At 39.1% G+C, this 15,843-nt stretch overlaps 2 protein-coding genes across 6 annotated transcripts; one reads left to right on the top strand and one right to left on the bottom strand.

The window, feature by feature from the left end:
- The first annotated feature begins 2,672 nt into the window (after positions 1-2,672).
- On the top strand, positions 2,673-5,505 carry LOC146539317 (cytochrome P450 6B5-like). The gene is made up of 2 exons (XM_085184885.1): positions 2,673-4,714; positions 5,123-5,505. The coding sequence occupies exons 1-2, from the start codon at positions 3,343-3,345 to the stop codon at positions 5,308-5,310; spliced, it is 1,560 nt and encodes a 519-aa protein (XP_085041011.1). The 5' UTR covers positions 2,673-3,342; the 3' UTR covers positions 5,311-5,505.
- Positions 5,506-7,018: 1,513 nt separating this feature from the next.
- hfp (Poly(U)-binding-splicing factor hfp) lies at positions 7,019-15,351 on the bottom strand. 5 transcript variants are annotated; one of them, XM_085184882.1, is made up of 7 exons: positions 15,163-15,350; positions 12,748-12,871; positions 11,582-11,638; positions 11,275-11,494; positions 10,231-10,434; positions 9,479-9,655; positions 7,019-8,803 (listed from the first exon to the last, which is right to left on the bottom strand). In XM_085184882.1, exons 1-7 carry the CDS (start codon positions 15,169-15,171, stop codon positions 7,888-7,890), a joined length of 1,707 nt encoding a protein of 568 aa, XP_085041008.1. In that variant the 5' UTR covers positions 15,172-15,350; the 3' UTR covers positions 7,019-7,887. The 5 variants fall into 5 exon arrangements, with proteins under 5 accessions (XP_085041008.1, XP_085041009.1, XP_085064570.1 ...); XM_085184883.1 differs by having other exon boundaries at positions 9,479-9,619; positions 15,163-15,344; XM_085208444.1 differs by having other exon boundaries at positions 11,275-11,638; positions 15,163-15,351.
- Between the last annotated feature and the right edge of the window lie 492 nt (positions 15,352-15,843).

Here is a 15,843-nt window from a genome sequence, read left to right as displayed (position 1 = left end):
AATCTTTTTTTTTATTTTTTATATATGTTCACCGATTATTCGAATACGCCTAAACCGATTAGGACAATTCTTTTTTTGTTTAAAAGGGTACACCTTACAGGTGGTCTGATGGTAACCATATTAAGCACTGATGAAAATGACATCCTGGAGAAGTCAAGGGAACTCTTTAAATTTTATAGGCACACTTACAATAATTTGGGTATTTTTGTAAAGACTCTTGTGTTTGCTTTCGAAAAGTACAATTTGATGACGTGGAACTGATGATGAAGACCACACACCACAGAAGTTGTAATACCTACTTTTACTGTAATAATTGCAAGAAAAAACATTGTTAAAACTTTTCGCCAGAAATGACATTCCTCAATCGGTGCATTTCTTTTCAACTAACTTAAAAAAAAGGATGTTCTCATTTAAAAATATTAAATTCCTCAATTCACCCGAATATTTATTATGTTTGTTCTTGTCAATATGCCAAATTAAGACAAAAAGAAGTTTAACATAGTACAACCACTACGTACGCATTTTAAATGAAACTATTTTAACAGATTAATCGCGTATAGGTATTTAAGATTATACATTCTTGGAAACCCGACGTTTCGAATAGTTTGCAGTAGTCCGTGGTGAGACGTGGTGGTAGACTGAGGTGGGTGTGAAGTTAGTCTATCGGTTGACATAATTATTATATCAAACTACCGCCAACGTTGTTATGCGACAGCGAAACGTGGGTATTACAGAAGAAGAATGAAAGAAAGATGATTGCTGTGGAGATGCGATCTCTTCGGAGGATATGCGCAGTCAGCTTATCTGATCGAATCCACAATGAAGAGACACACAGAAAATGAAGAGTCACGGTGAGAATGAAGAAGAACGTGCTCAGCTGGTTTGGGCACGTCGAACGAATGAGAGATGAATGGCAAAAAAAGTATGATGGAAAAGTGAGTGGTAAGAGAAGCAGGGGGAGACCCCGGTTGACCTTCGAAAAAACATAAAGATACTGGAGGAAGGTCACGTAAAAAGCACGAGGACCCCCCGGAGGGCATGTATGAGGAGGTTGATTAGGGGACGAGGCGAAAGAGAAATGTAGAGACCGTAGCGTTTGGCGCTCCGTTCTCCCTGACGACCCCGCTAGGAATAAAGCGGGAAGCTAAGTTAAGTTATGTTTCAAGTATAGACACCAATCAGTCACGATTTTGTTATAAGTACCTATAGGTTTTAATTTGTAAAAATAATGTATCTTCACTCTGTGAAGTTCACAGTGCATCCCATTACATACCGGCGTAGGCAGAGACAACTACATACTAAATGTCTGAACACTCCGTTCCCTGCGCGCCGCCGGCTGTTCGAGACATTGCGTGTTGAGTGGCCGAATTTCACAGCGCCACTATGCCAGGACTGCCTCACACGACGAGTAAAATGATATATTGGCGTAAAATATGTACATATACATAATCTATATATAATAGGATCTTACTCCGAAATCTATTAGCACGAGATACTGTCCGCGAAGTATTATAAACTAGACTTTTCTTATTACGATTCAAAGTTTTTGGCCGAAATTACTGAAATAAAACAACAAGCATCGTTAGGCCAATGTTTATCTAATGCAATTAATAAAACATTTAATGTTGCATTGCCGCAATGTAGCTGGAAATTTTATTTTCAAACTAGCGGACGCGCGCAGCTTCGCTTGCTTATTTACACCCTTAAGGATAAATTCTAATAAACCATGAAACACGTGTTCAGGGAAATATTTTTAAGAATCTAAATTTCAAATTTTATAAAAATCAGCGCAGATTTAAAGATTTTTCCATACAAACTTTCAACCCCTTATTTGCACCCTTAGGGGGAGAATTCTAGAAAACCGTGAAACATATGTTCAATTAAATACTTTTAAGAGTCTATGTTTCAAATTTTATAAAAATCGGTGGCCATTTAAAGATTTTTCCATACAAACTTTGAATCCCTTATCACCACCCCTAGGAGGTGTATCCTAAAAAACCACGAAACACGTATTCAATGAAATCTATTTAAAAGTGAATTTAAAGGAACTATTTTATGACGGTTATCGATGCCATTTCGATTCTCTCTCGAGAAAATAAAGTATTTAACATTTGTTCGCTTTGGTGTCGATGACAGCACGGCGTTGGTTTCAGCAACCCAACACGCAATGCCTTCAGAATTCGGCGGAATATGAAGAGAGGAGCAGTAGCGGCGTTAGGGTGCCGGATAAAGAGGGCGCTTTGTGCAAAGATGTCTCCACGCTGCTGTGGCGTTCCTAGGGTATTTGCTGCCGATGCGGCTTAGGGGACTTGATGCCCTTTAAAATGGTCTAAGATCTAAAAAAAAAAACAAAGTGATCGTCGACTTTGATGCCCGATGCGGCTTCGCGTACTTGATGCCCTTTAAAATGGTCTAAGATCTAAAAAAAAACGAAATGATCGTCGACTTTGATGCCCCTTTCCTTTTGATGCCCTTTAAAATGGTCTAAGAGGTAAAAAAAAACAAAGTGATCGTCGACTTTGATTACGGATTACGGGGAGTCTTCTGGAGAACTGTTTGATCTGTTACCTGCTGCCGAATTTTCTTACCGAGGAGGGTTTTTCAATAGAGTTCGCAGATAGAAAGGCTAGAAGAAGTGAAATTTTATTAGTTTTTTTCATTATTTTTTTTTTAATAGATGGTTATTTCGTTTTACCCATTCCCTTTTTTGTATGTTATTGAATTGTAGTTAGGGGGCGCCGAAAAAACTTCGCCCAGGGCGCCGGTAGTGCTAAAATCGGCACCGGAGAGGAGTATCGCAACACTAGGGTCTTTCTATAAATAAATAAATAAATAACTTCATTACAATCTCTTGTTGGCGCTACATTTAATGTAGAAGCCTGCTGCCTTTGTAGTTGTGAAATTACTTAGAAACTATTGCCCCGTAATTGTAAGTTAAATTTGTGATAAGATATATATATTAGTCATTTAAAATACAATAAACATAAGTACATGTAGGTTCCAAAATATATGAAAATACTTGCTATAATGTACCTAATCACATATAAAACGTTTACATTGTTTTTTTTTCTGGTGTCCCAAATTACTGCTTCAAATAATATTAAATAATTTTTATGAACATTTCATCATATCTCTTATTTACGAACTCCACTCGTTCCGCTTTGATAATATAAAACGCACATCGCGGCGCTTCCAGGCCAGTGGTGTGGAGCGCGCGGCCGCGAGCACGCGTCACGGACAACAAACAGCCAGTGGAACTGTAAATAGTGACTCACATTTGTTTACGTTTTGTTGCCTCACGGAACCGGCTTCAACACGGAGTAGAAGTAACTTGATGTTAAAATGATTACTTTATCCTTGATACTAGTAGCGGTTATTGCCCTTTATATATATGGAACGAGAAATCACAAATATTGGCAACAAAAGGGAGTGAAACATGATAAACCGGTACTGTTCTTTGGGAATAATTCGAAAAATTACTTAAGACAAAAGAGTGTAACAGAGTTAGCGGTGGAAATGTACTGGAAGTACCCGACGGAGAAAGTCGTAGGTTTTTATCGCGCGTCTCGCGCTGAGCTGGTTATTAGAGATATAGATATAGCAAAACGCATACTTACCACAGATTTCGCATATTTTTACCCACGCGGACTCAACCAATATAGAGATGCCATAGAACCTCTCCTTAAGAACTTGTTCTTCGTGGACGGCGACACCTGGCGGCTGCTGCGGCAGCGCATGACGCCGGCCTTCACCAGCGGCAAGCTGAAGGCCATGTTCCCCCTCATCGTGGAGCGCGCCGAGCGGCTACAGGCGCGCATGCTTGAGGGCCCCTCCCTCTCTGCGTGTGGCCGCGAGCTGGACGCGCGGGACCTCATGGCTCGCTATACCACTGACTTCATAGGCGCTTGCGGATTTGGCCTCGATGCAGATTCCTTGAAGGACGAGAATTCTGCGTTTCGTAAACTAGGAGCAAATATATTTAAATTTGGCTTTAAAGAACTGGTAGTCATAACATTAAAAGAATTATTTCCAAATGTATTCAAAAGTTTAAAAACTTTGAGCCGGGTAGAAAGAGGTATATTTACATTGGTGGATTCCGTCGTAAAACAGAGAAATTATGAGCCTTCAGGTAGAAACGATTTTATTGATCTTTTACTCGAATGTAAGCAAAAGGGAAAGATGGTAGGAGAGTCTATAGAGAGGATGAAGCCGGATGGCACGCCGGAAGTCACGACGCTCGAATTGGATGACGAACTACTTGCAGCACAAGTGTTTGTATTCTTTGCTGCAGGGTTTGAAACGTCATCGTCCGCCACCAGCTACACGCTGCACGAGCTCGCATACAATATTGAAGTACAGGAAAAGGCTCAAAAAGAAATAGACAGAGTGTTGGCCAAGTATAATAATAAACTCAGCTACGATGCTATCAAAGAAATGACTTATCTAGAATGGTGCCTCAAGGAAGGGATGAGGATGTTCCCATCTCTCGGATTTTTAATAAGGGAATGCTCTCGCAACTACACTTTTGAAGAACTCAATTTAACAATCAACAAAGGCGTGCGAGTAGTGATTCCACTACAGGCAATACAAAATGATCCAAAATATTTCGAAAACCCTTCCGAGTTTCGGCCGGAGCGATTTAGTCCTGAAAATTTTAATTCATCAAATAAATACGTATACATGCCATTTGGCGAGGGACCGCGCGCTTGTATAGGTGAGTACTATCACAACGTCCAGAGAACCTACTAACGTTGTTGTTGTTGTTGTTGTGTTGATTACAATATACTAGATAGTATATAATGTGACTCATTAATGTGTTTCTTCTTAACGCTGCGGTTGTGGCGCGGCGGATAAGAACCCCGTTCATTCATACATTTCCCAATTCTGGTAATAAGACAGAGCGTTGAGTTCTACCACTCTTATACGCAATACAAATAGTAAATAGAGAGTTTGGCAGTGTAACCTAAACACCTAAGCAACACCGCTCAACCTGTTATATATGCGGTTGAAGATAAAAATATATATAAAAAATGCTTAGTATACGCTATATTTCGCACATAGCAAGGGAGGCAGAGGGAACCTGGGAACCTACTGTTAAGGTACTGCCGTGTGTTCATTGCAGGCGAGCGCCTGGGCATGATGCAGTCGGTGGCGGGGCTGGCGGCCGTGCTGGCGCGCTGCAGCGTGCGGCCCGCGCCCGCCGCGCCCCGCTGCCCCGCCGTGGACCCCGCGTCCGGCATTGTGCAGGTGGTGCGCGGGGGCCTGCCCCTGACCTTCCTCGAGAGGACGCCCAACGCGCAACATATCTAGAGATTGGTAGTATATAGTAGTACCTATACGTTACTTGCCTATATCTGCAAGGCGCATCTGCCTTAATGTTTTGTATTATTAACTAATACTTATTAGTTATTCTCATCTATTACTGTTATTGATTTTTTGCTGTAATATTGTAATGGTATTGAAAGTCACTACTTTTAAATAATAAAGTTTTATGTACTCATATAATTTTATTTTTTATCAAATCAAATTAAATCAGCTTCACGAGACCCTCCGTTCCCCATTTTCCGCCGATTTCGTGATTTTTGTAGTTTTGTTGTACATTATGATAATTTATTCGTACGATGAACTTAGTGTAATTTGCATAAAACATTATTTTTGGCTTATCATTATATTGTATTGACTTTCCGATATATCAAAGCTATTAATACTTCATTTCGTTCCATTGCGTTTTAATCGGCCGTTGTTCATTCCTACGAGTGCGCGCTGCGCCAGGACGGCCTCTGAACACATGCTTGCAAATATACTGTACCTGCCTGACCCAGATGTATATTAACGACATAATATAAATTGTGTTGTTTAACATTAAACTAAAACAATAGCGCACCGACAGCTAATCTACATAATATTCAGGTATTATAAAACAATTGAAAATGTATTAGTCAGTATAATTGTATATTGAATTTATAATATAGGTATTCCACATTTACTTATGAACATATAACATCGCGTGTCTGTCGCCGCGCGGGGCAATGCCCACGTGCATTGCCTATAATATTTAAAGATTAACTCCTAGTCGTTGAGGAGTTGAGTCTCCTATCATCAACACCAATCAGTTATCAGATGATGATTATAAGACATTGTTGGATACATAGGTATAGTACAAAACTATAAAATTTGAGTTTCCCCAATCTTTCACGGGTCTCCTTCACCAGATCCTGACTCAGTGGTAATGAGACCGATGGAAAAGTTCACTTTGAAATAAAAAAAGAACCTTTAAAATCAAAATTACAGAGGACAGATAAATCGACGAACTAACATAAAAATACTTCCATATATCGAGTTGAAATTCAAAACACACCTACTTAGACCTACAGTCCCTTGATTTCCTGAAAAAATATATATTTCGACACTATAAAGGGAACAAAATTAATAGCGTACTTACGGTTGACACTGGCTAAGCTAAGCTTGGATTTCAGAAAAAGCACTAAACCTCGAGACCAATTTCTCTACGGAACGGTGGGCGAACTGTACTCGCGATTGTCCGATTTCTTTAAACAAAGTTCGCTAGTTCATATTTCTAACTACTATTTCAAAAAAATATATTACTAAACGCGGTTTGCAAAACGCATTTAGTGACGATGTCAGCGAAACAAAATAAGTTGATGCATAATTAAAATTAAATAACGTCGTTATGCAAGTATTAATTACAAAATTAATTAAAAAGACATAAATTGGCCACGACTGGCGGCTGGCCTGGCTTCTGTTCTCATGTTAATTAAAGAATATATAAAGCAAGCACATCACTTACACAAAAACAATCGGAGCACACAAATCAAGGTAAAAAATGATTAAACAACAATTTCTTAAGAACACGCCGCGTTAACTCTTGCTACGCGGCGACGCGGCGGCTTAGTTATATAGCTGGGTAAGATATGTGCGTGAAGAAAGTTATTTCATTTAGACATTTTGTAAAATCTTAGATAAGCGCAGGTTTTTTTAAAGACATGGAAACAAACTATTGAAGAATTTATAATTATATTTATTAAGTAAAAATTCTACAATATCTAAGATTCCTTGTTTTGTTAGGAACCATTTTGTGTAACATAATGGATGACATTATTAACTAATTAACTTATTACTGTCAGCATTACTTACATCTGAACTTGGCATTTTTATTTCTATGGAACATGTATGTGTATATGCTAACACATGCACTGTTGGTTATTTTCTCCGAGTATCACTGTACCACTTATAATGTAATTTCATAAGCTAAATATTTTAGAAAATTCAAAAGAAAAATATTTTTTCTGGTCTTAAAATATAAAATACTTTTATCTATATTTTTCATATCCGGAGGAAAGAAGAATAAAAAAGAAATAAATATATATATAAATATATTATTACTGAGCAAGCATAAGAGAAGCAATATATCACTTATTTCTCTATGATAATTTTGAAATATGTCTTAAAAAAAATTTACTTTAAAACTATAAATAAGATAACTTAAAAAGAAAGCACATGGCAAAGAATAACTAAAACTCAAGTAACTCAGATTTCATGTCTTACAGTAGTAAGTTTGGTTGAATTTTCCAATTTCACACTTAAAAATTATTGAATCAACAGTTTGGATATTATTTCTGTTCACATTTCGTGTTCTAGTTTTAAGAAAATATAAAAATATTTTGAAATGTGATGTCATTAAATATAGGATCGCTTTTCGTTCTTTGTCACATATCGTGGATCCTCGTCCTTAATGCATGGCCGCAGTTGAAGAGGATACGGTCGTAGAGGTCGAGCGACTTGGAAGCTGTGTGCTTTATTTTTTACTATGAAATAATCAAGGATTAATAGTAAAATAGCAGTAAAGTTTAGCGAGTATTAGGCTCGTTAGCCGGACAGGTCGCCGTGGTCAAAGAGATCCTGATCGTAGAGCGCCGCTCGCACGGTGCGGCCCCCGAAATAGCGACCGTGCAGAGCGCGCGCTGCCGCCGCCGCCTCCTCCGCCTCCGCGAACTGCACGAACACCTTGACGCTGGCCTGCGCCGGGTCGTCTTCTTCGCTCTGGCGCTCGTTGTAGATCACGAGGCGCTCCACGCGGCCCCACTTGCCACACTCCTCCTGGATCTCGTGGTGCAGCGCCTCGTCCACCTCCTCGGCCGATACCATGTTGCGCAGCAGCAGCGTACGTGAGGCACGGCGCCGCATGAGGCGCTGCATCACTAGGTGGCGCGCCGACTGGCCCGAGATGGAGAGCGACTCCTGCTGCTGCAGCGTGTCGGGCGAGCTGTCCAGCAGCTTGCGCTGCAGCGCGGCGTCCTGCGCGGAGGGCGCGGCGGGGAGAGGGGCAGGCGCAGCGGGCGCGGGGGGCGCCGGGATCACGACGCCGGGCGGCGGGATGGCGGGAGTGGGCAGGGCGGCGGGGAGGGGGAGAGCAGCCGCCAGCGAGGGCAGCGCGGCCGAAGGCGGCACGCCCAGCGCGCTCAGCTTGGAAAGACCGAGCGCGACGGCGTTGGTGGCGACGGCGTCCATGGCCTGTATCTTAGCGGTGGCGGCGGCGGCGGCCACGGCGGCAGCGGTGGGCATGGCGGAGGCCTGCGGGGGGCCCGCCAGCGCGTTGGGCGGCGTGATGGCGCGGCCCACGCGCAGGTACTGGCCGCCAAGGTCGAAGAGGTTCATGGAGGCGATGGCCTCGAGCGCAGCAGGCAGTGTCGCGTACTCGATGAACCCGTAGCCCTTGTGCTTGTGCGCGGAGGCGCCGTACGCCAGCTTGCAGTACGTGATGGGCCCGAACGCCTCGAACACGCTGCAGGTGCGAATACAACATTATGTGGCATATATTTTCAGAATTCATACATTTTCAAAATTGTTATAATATTAATTCATTAAAACAATAACAAACGTTATATTGAAAAGAGCAACTGTTGAGATTGTTGCCGACTTTTCTCAGCAAAACTACCTTTTTTACATTCAACCATGAAAAATGCTTACTTAAGTCCATTACAATAAAAACAATCAGAAATAGAATAATTTAACAAATATGCTATTTAATACACCCTTTAATAGATGCCAGCAACAACCAAAATATCTTTGTCAATAGAGCCTGCACCAGATATGATAAATTGTTTGCCAATGATATTTTCAAAATTAATGATGTTAATGATTTTAAAAAAATACTGATGAAATACTGTAATTGTGATTAATTTATATATATATATATATATATATTATATATATATATATATATTATTCTATATATATATATTATATATATATTCTGAAATTAAAATAATTGAATTATTTATTTTTTTATATGTAACTTTTAATTGTATATTTATATCATGTGTTTTATTGTTTGTATCTGTAATTTTTATGTGGAAACTCAATTGGATTGTGTCTTATTTTTTAAATTTGTAATGTTTGTGAATGTAATGTTATATTCTGTTTGTTTCCCTAAAAAATAAATAAATGATAGGCTCACTTCTTAATATCATCTTCGGTGAGCTCGGGGTGTATGGAGGCGACGTAGATGCGGTTGTACTGCTTGGCCTCCTCCTGGATCTCGTCGATGACGGCCTGCGCCTGCGGCATGTTGGACGGACGACCCACCACCTTGATGTTCCTGTGGGACGCCTCACACTTGCTCAAATGTACTTTCCTATATATTTAAACCGGATAAAATATACCCCTAGTACAATATTCGATATATATTTTTTTTTAATTTACATTATGCTATGATTATTATTATTAGGTATTACCTAACACACTTTACAAGACCAAGTGATGTCATAAAAGAGTAACATATTGTGTGTTTTGAATACTCCATTAAATAAACTTTTAACGGACGCTCTTGGCGGCTGAACGAACACCTGGCAGAACTCGAAGTGGAGCTAAGTCATTTTAACTGGCAGATTAAGGACACCAACCATCCCAAGATGGCGTCGGATTTATGATCCACAAATCACTCAAACGCAACGTTGTAGAGGTTGGTAGTGTGTCAGCAAGGGTGGCGTACCTTGTTATAGGAATAACTGACAGATATAAATTAAAAGTTATACAAGTATATGCCTCTACGTCTACATATCCTGACGACGAAGTCGATGCCATGTACGAAGACATAGCGAAAGCTCCTTTGGTTGTTTAATCATTATTTGAAGCCTTGTTTTAATTCATTACCTTTCCCCATTTTATTTAATATTTCCAATAGTTTCTTACAATATATATAAACAATACCTTCCGCCGAGCATGACGCCGTTCATCTGCTCGAGGCTGAGCTGTGCGGCCTCGGGGATCTCGTACTCCACGAAGGCGAACCCCTTGTGTTTCTGCGTGACGGGGTCCCACGACATGTTGATGGACTTGATGGGCCCAAATGGCAGGAACGCTTGCCGAATCGTATCCTCCTTCAGCTCGAACGAGATCGAACCCACGTACACTCTGCAGTCACACACACACACGCACACACACAAGTGCTTTAGAGAAACGGACCTCAAGGATCACCAACGTCAAGTGCTGGTGAGAGCTCAGATCTTTTCAGCAAACAAATCAAGGACTCGACCAGCCGAGGCGGGAATCTCAAGGTATCGCTCTCATCATTAAAATAAAGGAGACGAAAAACGTGGGCCCAAATATAAAGAATTGGGATATGGTCTAAAAAAATTTTTTTTTTTTTTAATTTTAGAATGCCAAAAATCAGCTTAATTGACAATCTGGAAGCGGAGAAAATAAGAAAAATAGTCCATAACCGATACGACTAATCTATTACAGTGATATGAAAACAAAATATTTGTTCATTTTAATTCAGTATAGTTTTAAGTATATTAACAAACTTATTTGCTTATATTAATAGAGCATACATAAAGAAAATGTCAATTAATTAGTAAAAAATCAAAAGACAACCTATTTTTAATCAAGTAAAATCAATCATATTTTAAATGACAGCTGTGACAGACGATTGACATCGACACCTTATCTGCTTCACTCATTGCGCTTCGACGCTGGAAAGCGATTTTGTCGCATCTCAAAGGAAGGCTTTATATAAAGATACGGCAAGATCGCTTTCCGGCGTCGTCGGTTTGTTTCGATGCGTTTTGAGTTCTTTCCCGTTTGTTGCTTTAATTTTCACGATTTCTTTCTCAGTAATGGCCTATTTTATAGAGGTTGATTTCATAGAAAGGAATGCCTTAATATGGTTAGTTTGAGCACAATGCTACATGTGGGATAATACGTGATGCCCTCGATATATCTCTCTGTAAGTATTATTGTGTTCAAGTGTACCTGCACATGAGCGCGAGCGCCTGCTGACGCTGCACCTGCGTGCGCTGCGTGGCCATCTGCTGCTGCTGGTGTGCCAGCGTCTGCTTCATCAGCACCATCTTTATGCTCTGCTCCATCGCGTACTTCTTGGCGCGCGCGACCGCCTCCGCCTGCTCCGACGACAGCCGCGGCAGCGTGCCGCCCAGAATGGCCGGCAGCGTCGAGCACTTGCCCCCCGGCCCTGCGCGTGCGCACGTACCTCCGTCACTCACGTCACTTGTGCTGTATGTGCTATGTGTACTCTGTGTGTGTCTGTGTGCGCACTCACCTGTGTACACGTCGCCCACCTGCTGCAGGTCGTAGACGGGCGCGGCCAGAAAGCCACCTGCAACAGAGCATGGGTGAGACGGGGAGGAGCGCGCGCGGGGGCGGCGGGAGGACGCACGCACTCGCAACACACACTCTCACCGCGGCTCATTCGATTATCTATACTAATACATTTCATACTTCTCTTGCAGCAGTTTACTGTCATAATTCTCACATTCACACTTTTTATAGTGGTCCCCTAGTATAGTTGGAAGTTTAAAATACCAAAAGCTTTTTTTTAATAATTACTTTACCTATTAATCTTACCATAAATATTGTTACAAAGAAAAAGAAATTAATATACGTAACATTAAAAATATGTGAAGCTTATTCGAAGTGGTCTTCAGTAGCTGCGATAAAGCAGTCCTTTAAACATTGAGGCTAGTCGCGTTTAGAGCAAGCACTATTCTCTAAAACTGACCATAGATGCGCTTCCTATCAATGTCTCAAATACCCGACATGGTTCTAGGCGCTATCTTCATCTCCCAGTACCTACACAAACAAACATTTGACGAATACCAAGTGTACATAATAAATAGTATTTAGCTCCATACCTACCTACTTTAAGTATTGCAATCACAACGTTCTGGTTCCCTTTGTCGCCTCACTCATTTTAATATAAAATATTGTAAAATATTTTGCGAGAAATTAAGAAAACAGAAAAATTACAAATTTCAAAATCAAAAACAATATTTTGTTTATTTTTAATTGTAACAGTATTTATGGCCAGACTAAGTATAGTGTAATTTTACTATAAACCCAACAAAATGCTATATTGAAAGTGTATATTAACCAACAGTACATAAAGAGCCGCAGCAACGCAAACAGACGGTCACGGGCACATGGGACTGCATGATATATTGAAGTAGGTACATTGTGAGACGAGGCAGCTCGCGCGCGGCGCCGGCGACGAGCGCGGCCGGCCCCTATGCGCTTAGCTAACCTAACTTATATCTAGCCTGAAACAGAAAGCAGAACTGATCACTGAGGGGTGACACTCCGCGCACTAGCAGCAGCTCGCCGCCCGCACGCGCCGCGCCGCGCCTCGCCGCCCCGCGCCTGCAACAGCGAGCACAGCCGGGACGTTAAATGCTGCACTGACCTCGCGCCACCCGCGCGCCTACTTACCGCCCACCGCGCCCACTCCGGCGCCCACCAGCGCGCCCACGCCCACTCCCACCCCTGCGCCCACGCCCAGCGCCACTCCCGGCACCACGCCAGCCAGCGACATCGCTGCCTCGACGCCCTGTAACTACACTCCGACACATTAACAGAAGCAGCAAAACGCACTTTTACATGTTTACATAATTGATAACCCGTCCTAAAAGATTAGCGACAGTGAGACCTTAATAATCACTGTGCAGTACTTTAACAATTAGTTTATTATCAAGATCCACCAAAGGTACTACTATCCTCTAAATGCGTGTGCCAGAATGTGTTGTGCATCTGCCAATATGGTCCAGATCAAAACTTCAGTTGAGAAGATCCCAATTTCGGCAAACCAACAAATGTTACATTTGGCTTGAATTTTATAAAGGTTGTAGAGGGGGCAACAAAGCAATCAGACCTTCTTTAGATTATAAAACCTGATAGTTCCTGTTCACAAATACCCAACAACAGCAATTACTAAATATGAATGAAAAAAAGTAACATGAAATTTGAATGGTGTTTACTTTGGTCCTAGTTATTAGGTAAATAAGGTGCACAAAATAGTACCTAACTTTCATTAAACTATACAGCCCAACTTTTTCATATTTTCTTGATAAGATATATAAGATATGAGAAAGGCCCCTACGCTTAACACCTTTAAACTCTAATAAATTAAAAGCACTAATTAAATATAATAAAGTAAAGTTACAACAAGGATTATTATAATTTATTTATATTATTGATTTAAATTAACTAATGAGAAGACAATCAGTGTGTGTGTGAAGTGGGGGGTCTCCTAATGGAGGCACTAGGCATTACTTGCTTAAAAGGAGATCTCTGTAACAATTATTTCTGTGTAAAATCTGTTGAACAAATAAAGTATATTTTTTGCTCCCAATATGTTTTTAGACACTTATAGCTTAGTAGTATATTTAGGGTTGTCTGGCAGTGGTTTGAAACCGTCCTAAATATCTGGCAATGGGTAACTTTATTTCAAATATTATTCCCAATTATATTCAATGAAAGTTAGGCACTATTTTATTATATCTCTCATTTACATAATAACACTATTATTAAAATTTTTAGAAAAATATTTATGTTGTTACACCAAAGAAGTATCTCACTTGTGTACATAAGTACACACACAAATATTTTTTTTAAATAATTTACAAACATACATGATACCATTTTTGTATGAATATACTACGATAGCTATTTATTGAAATGTATTATTCCATGGACTGGCATTTTTTTTGTTTGTTAAGTAATGAAATAATCAACTTTCACATAATTGTTACATAATAAATTTGGATAAGTATTACTTTTTTAATGAACACCCATGTGAAATATTACCATTACTAACCTAATATGTTGTGTATGGACTGTAAATATGTGTTTGTTTTGTTTTAGGTGAAGGCTGTACTTTTACTAGATCTCTTTTTTACATGTATTTTATAATTGTGTAGTTATCATTTTATTTTACTGCTTGTATGGAAAACACACAGGAAATTGTGTTTTCCGTACAATGTGACATTGGTGAAATGAATTGTGCTCAACTGGCACGCTTGAAACTCCATAAATAAAGAAATCAATCAATAAATATTTATATTATAAAAGGGATATACTAACTGTTTACATATATCCATGTTTTAGATGACTAATTGGTTTAAAAAGCCATGCTGGCATAAAAGCAATATAAAAATATAGCTTTTATATGCTAGTTCTGCTAGTGTGGTAATTTTATAAAACATAGTTTAAACCCTGTCCCAAATTTCAATAATAATCACAATTCTGATACACAAATCACTTTCATAAATAAATATATGGTTATTAGTATCTATATTACAATTTTGTAATCAATGTAAATACATCACTCATTTAATCTTTGTTGAACAGCATTTTTAGGATAAAAAGAAAAGAGCAAATGTTGAGTTTTGTTGTCGACTTAGCAGAACTACATTCTGAATCTTTGGTAGATGTATGGGCATACATCTCGTCTGATGAATCAAATGTAATTGCAAAGTCGACTTGACGACTAAAGTATACTTCAGTCCTTTAAATACTTTGTCGAATATTAAATAAGAGAACTGCTATAATGTAAATATAGTCAATAATATCTAATAATAATAAAGTCAAAAAGTATATTTATAAACATCTTGTAAAATATAGGTTAAAGAGCAAAAAACAAAGCATAATAAAGAAATTAATAGTTATATTTAAAATTTTATGTTATCAGTATATTTTATTAAATAACTGTATTGTTTGTACAAACATAGCAGGTGTTATACCTGTACATAAAGTATTAGATTGCAAAAACAATATAAATTAGAAAATATAATTTTCATTTCATATACTTTAATCTGTCAAACAGAAGATAGAAAATAAGTAACTCACCAACTCCATGTCTCTTATAAACGATTAATTTACGTGTAAAATGTGGCTAGTGTAGTGATGTAGTATTATCATAAATGAAAAATGCCAAAGTATATGTTCCTTGCAAAATAATAATCTAACAGAACGAGCTCAAGCCAACAGCTCACCACCATAGACTACTGAAATTAAAAATAGAATTTGCATCAAGCAATGATATTGATAACGTTGTCAATACCACAGACTAAACAAGCACGGCGTTGGTTTTGGTTCATGTTGATAATTATAGCAATTATCAAAAAATCTGCTAAATAAAGCATACATTTAAAAAAAATATATAATTATATCCATACTGCAATAATAATAAATAATAAAAAAACATTTGGTACCTACCGCACAAATAATAAAAAACTAAGGTAACATCTGATTTTTCTTTAAATTACTTTTATTATCAATTTTATTTAACTATGGTAACAAAGGGTCATATGATAAAAAGAATCTGCCATAAATGTCACTGTTTCAGGGGCAGCTTCTCTCGCCCTCCCCGCCTGGTGACACTAGCAAGCAGGGTCTGTTGTCTTCCATATAAAAAGTTTTGCTTGCACACATATATTTATTTTTATTTATTTTTTATTTATTTATACTTTATTGTACACCACAAGCATAAGAAAACAAAGTTACAAACTACATTTAGTACTTATAAGC

Source organism: Heliconius melpomene, chromosome 4, assembly GCF_056956725.1.
Source record: "Heliconius melpomene rosina isolate 202511_hmr_F chromosome 4, ASM5695672v1, whole genome shotgun sequence".
Taxonomy (NCBI): Eukaryota; Metazoa; Arthropoda; class Insecta; order Lepidoptera; family Nymphalidae; genus Heliconius; species Heliconius melpomene.
The sequence above is the reverse complement of the archived record's forward strand: the minus strand, read 5'-3'. Positions and strand labels throughout refer to the sequence as shown.

Excerpts from the sequence above, each read along its gene's own strand:
- LOC146539317 (XM_085184885.1), top strand. The coding sequence starts at position 3,343 with ATGATTACTTTATCCTTGATACTAGTAGCGGTTATTGCCCTTTATATA. Across the intron at positions 4,715-5,122 it reads GGGACCGCGCGCTTGTATAG|GCGAGCGCCTGGGCATGATG; the intron begins GTGAGTACTATC and ends TGTTCATTGCAG.
- hfp (XM_085208444.1), bottom strand. Across the intron at positions 10,435-11,274 it reads GCGCTCGCGCTCATGTGCAG|AGTGTACGTGGGTTCGATCT; the intron begins GTACACTTGAAC and ends GTGTGACTGCAG. Across the intron at positions 8,804-9,478 it reads ACCGAAGATGATATTAAGAA|CGTGTTCGAGGCGTTCGGGC; the intron begins GTGAGCCTATCA and ends TCGCACCTGCAG.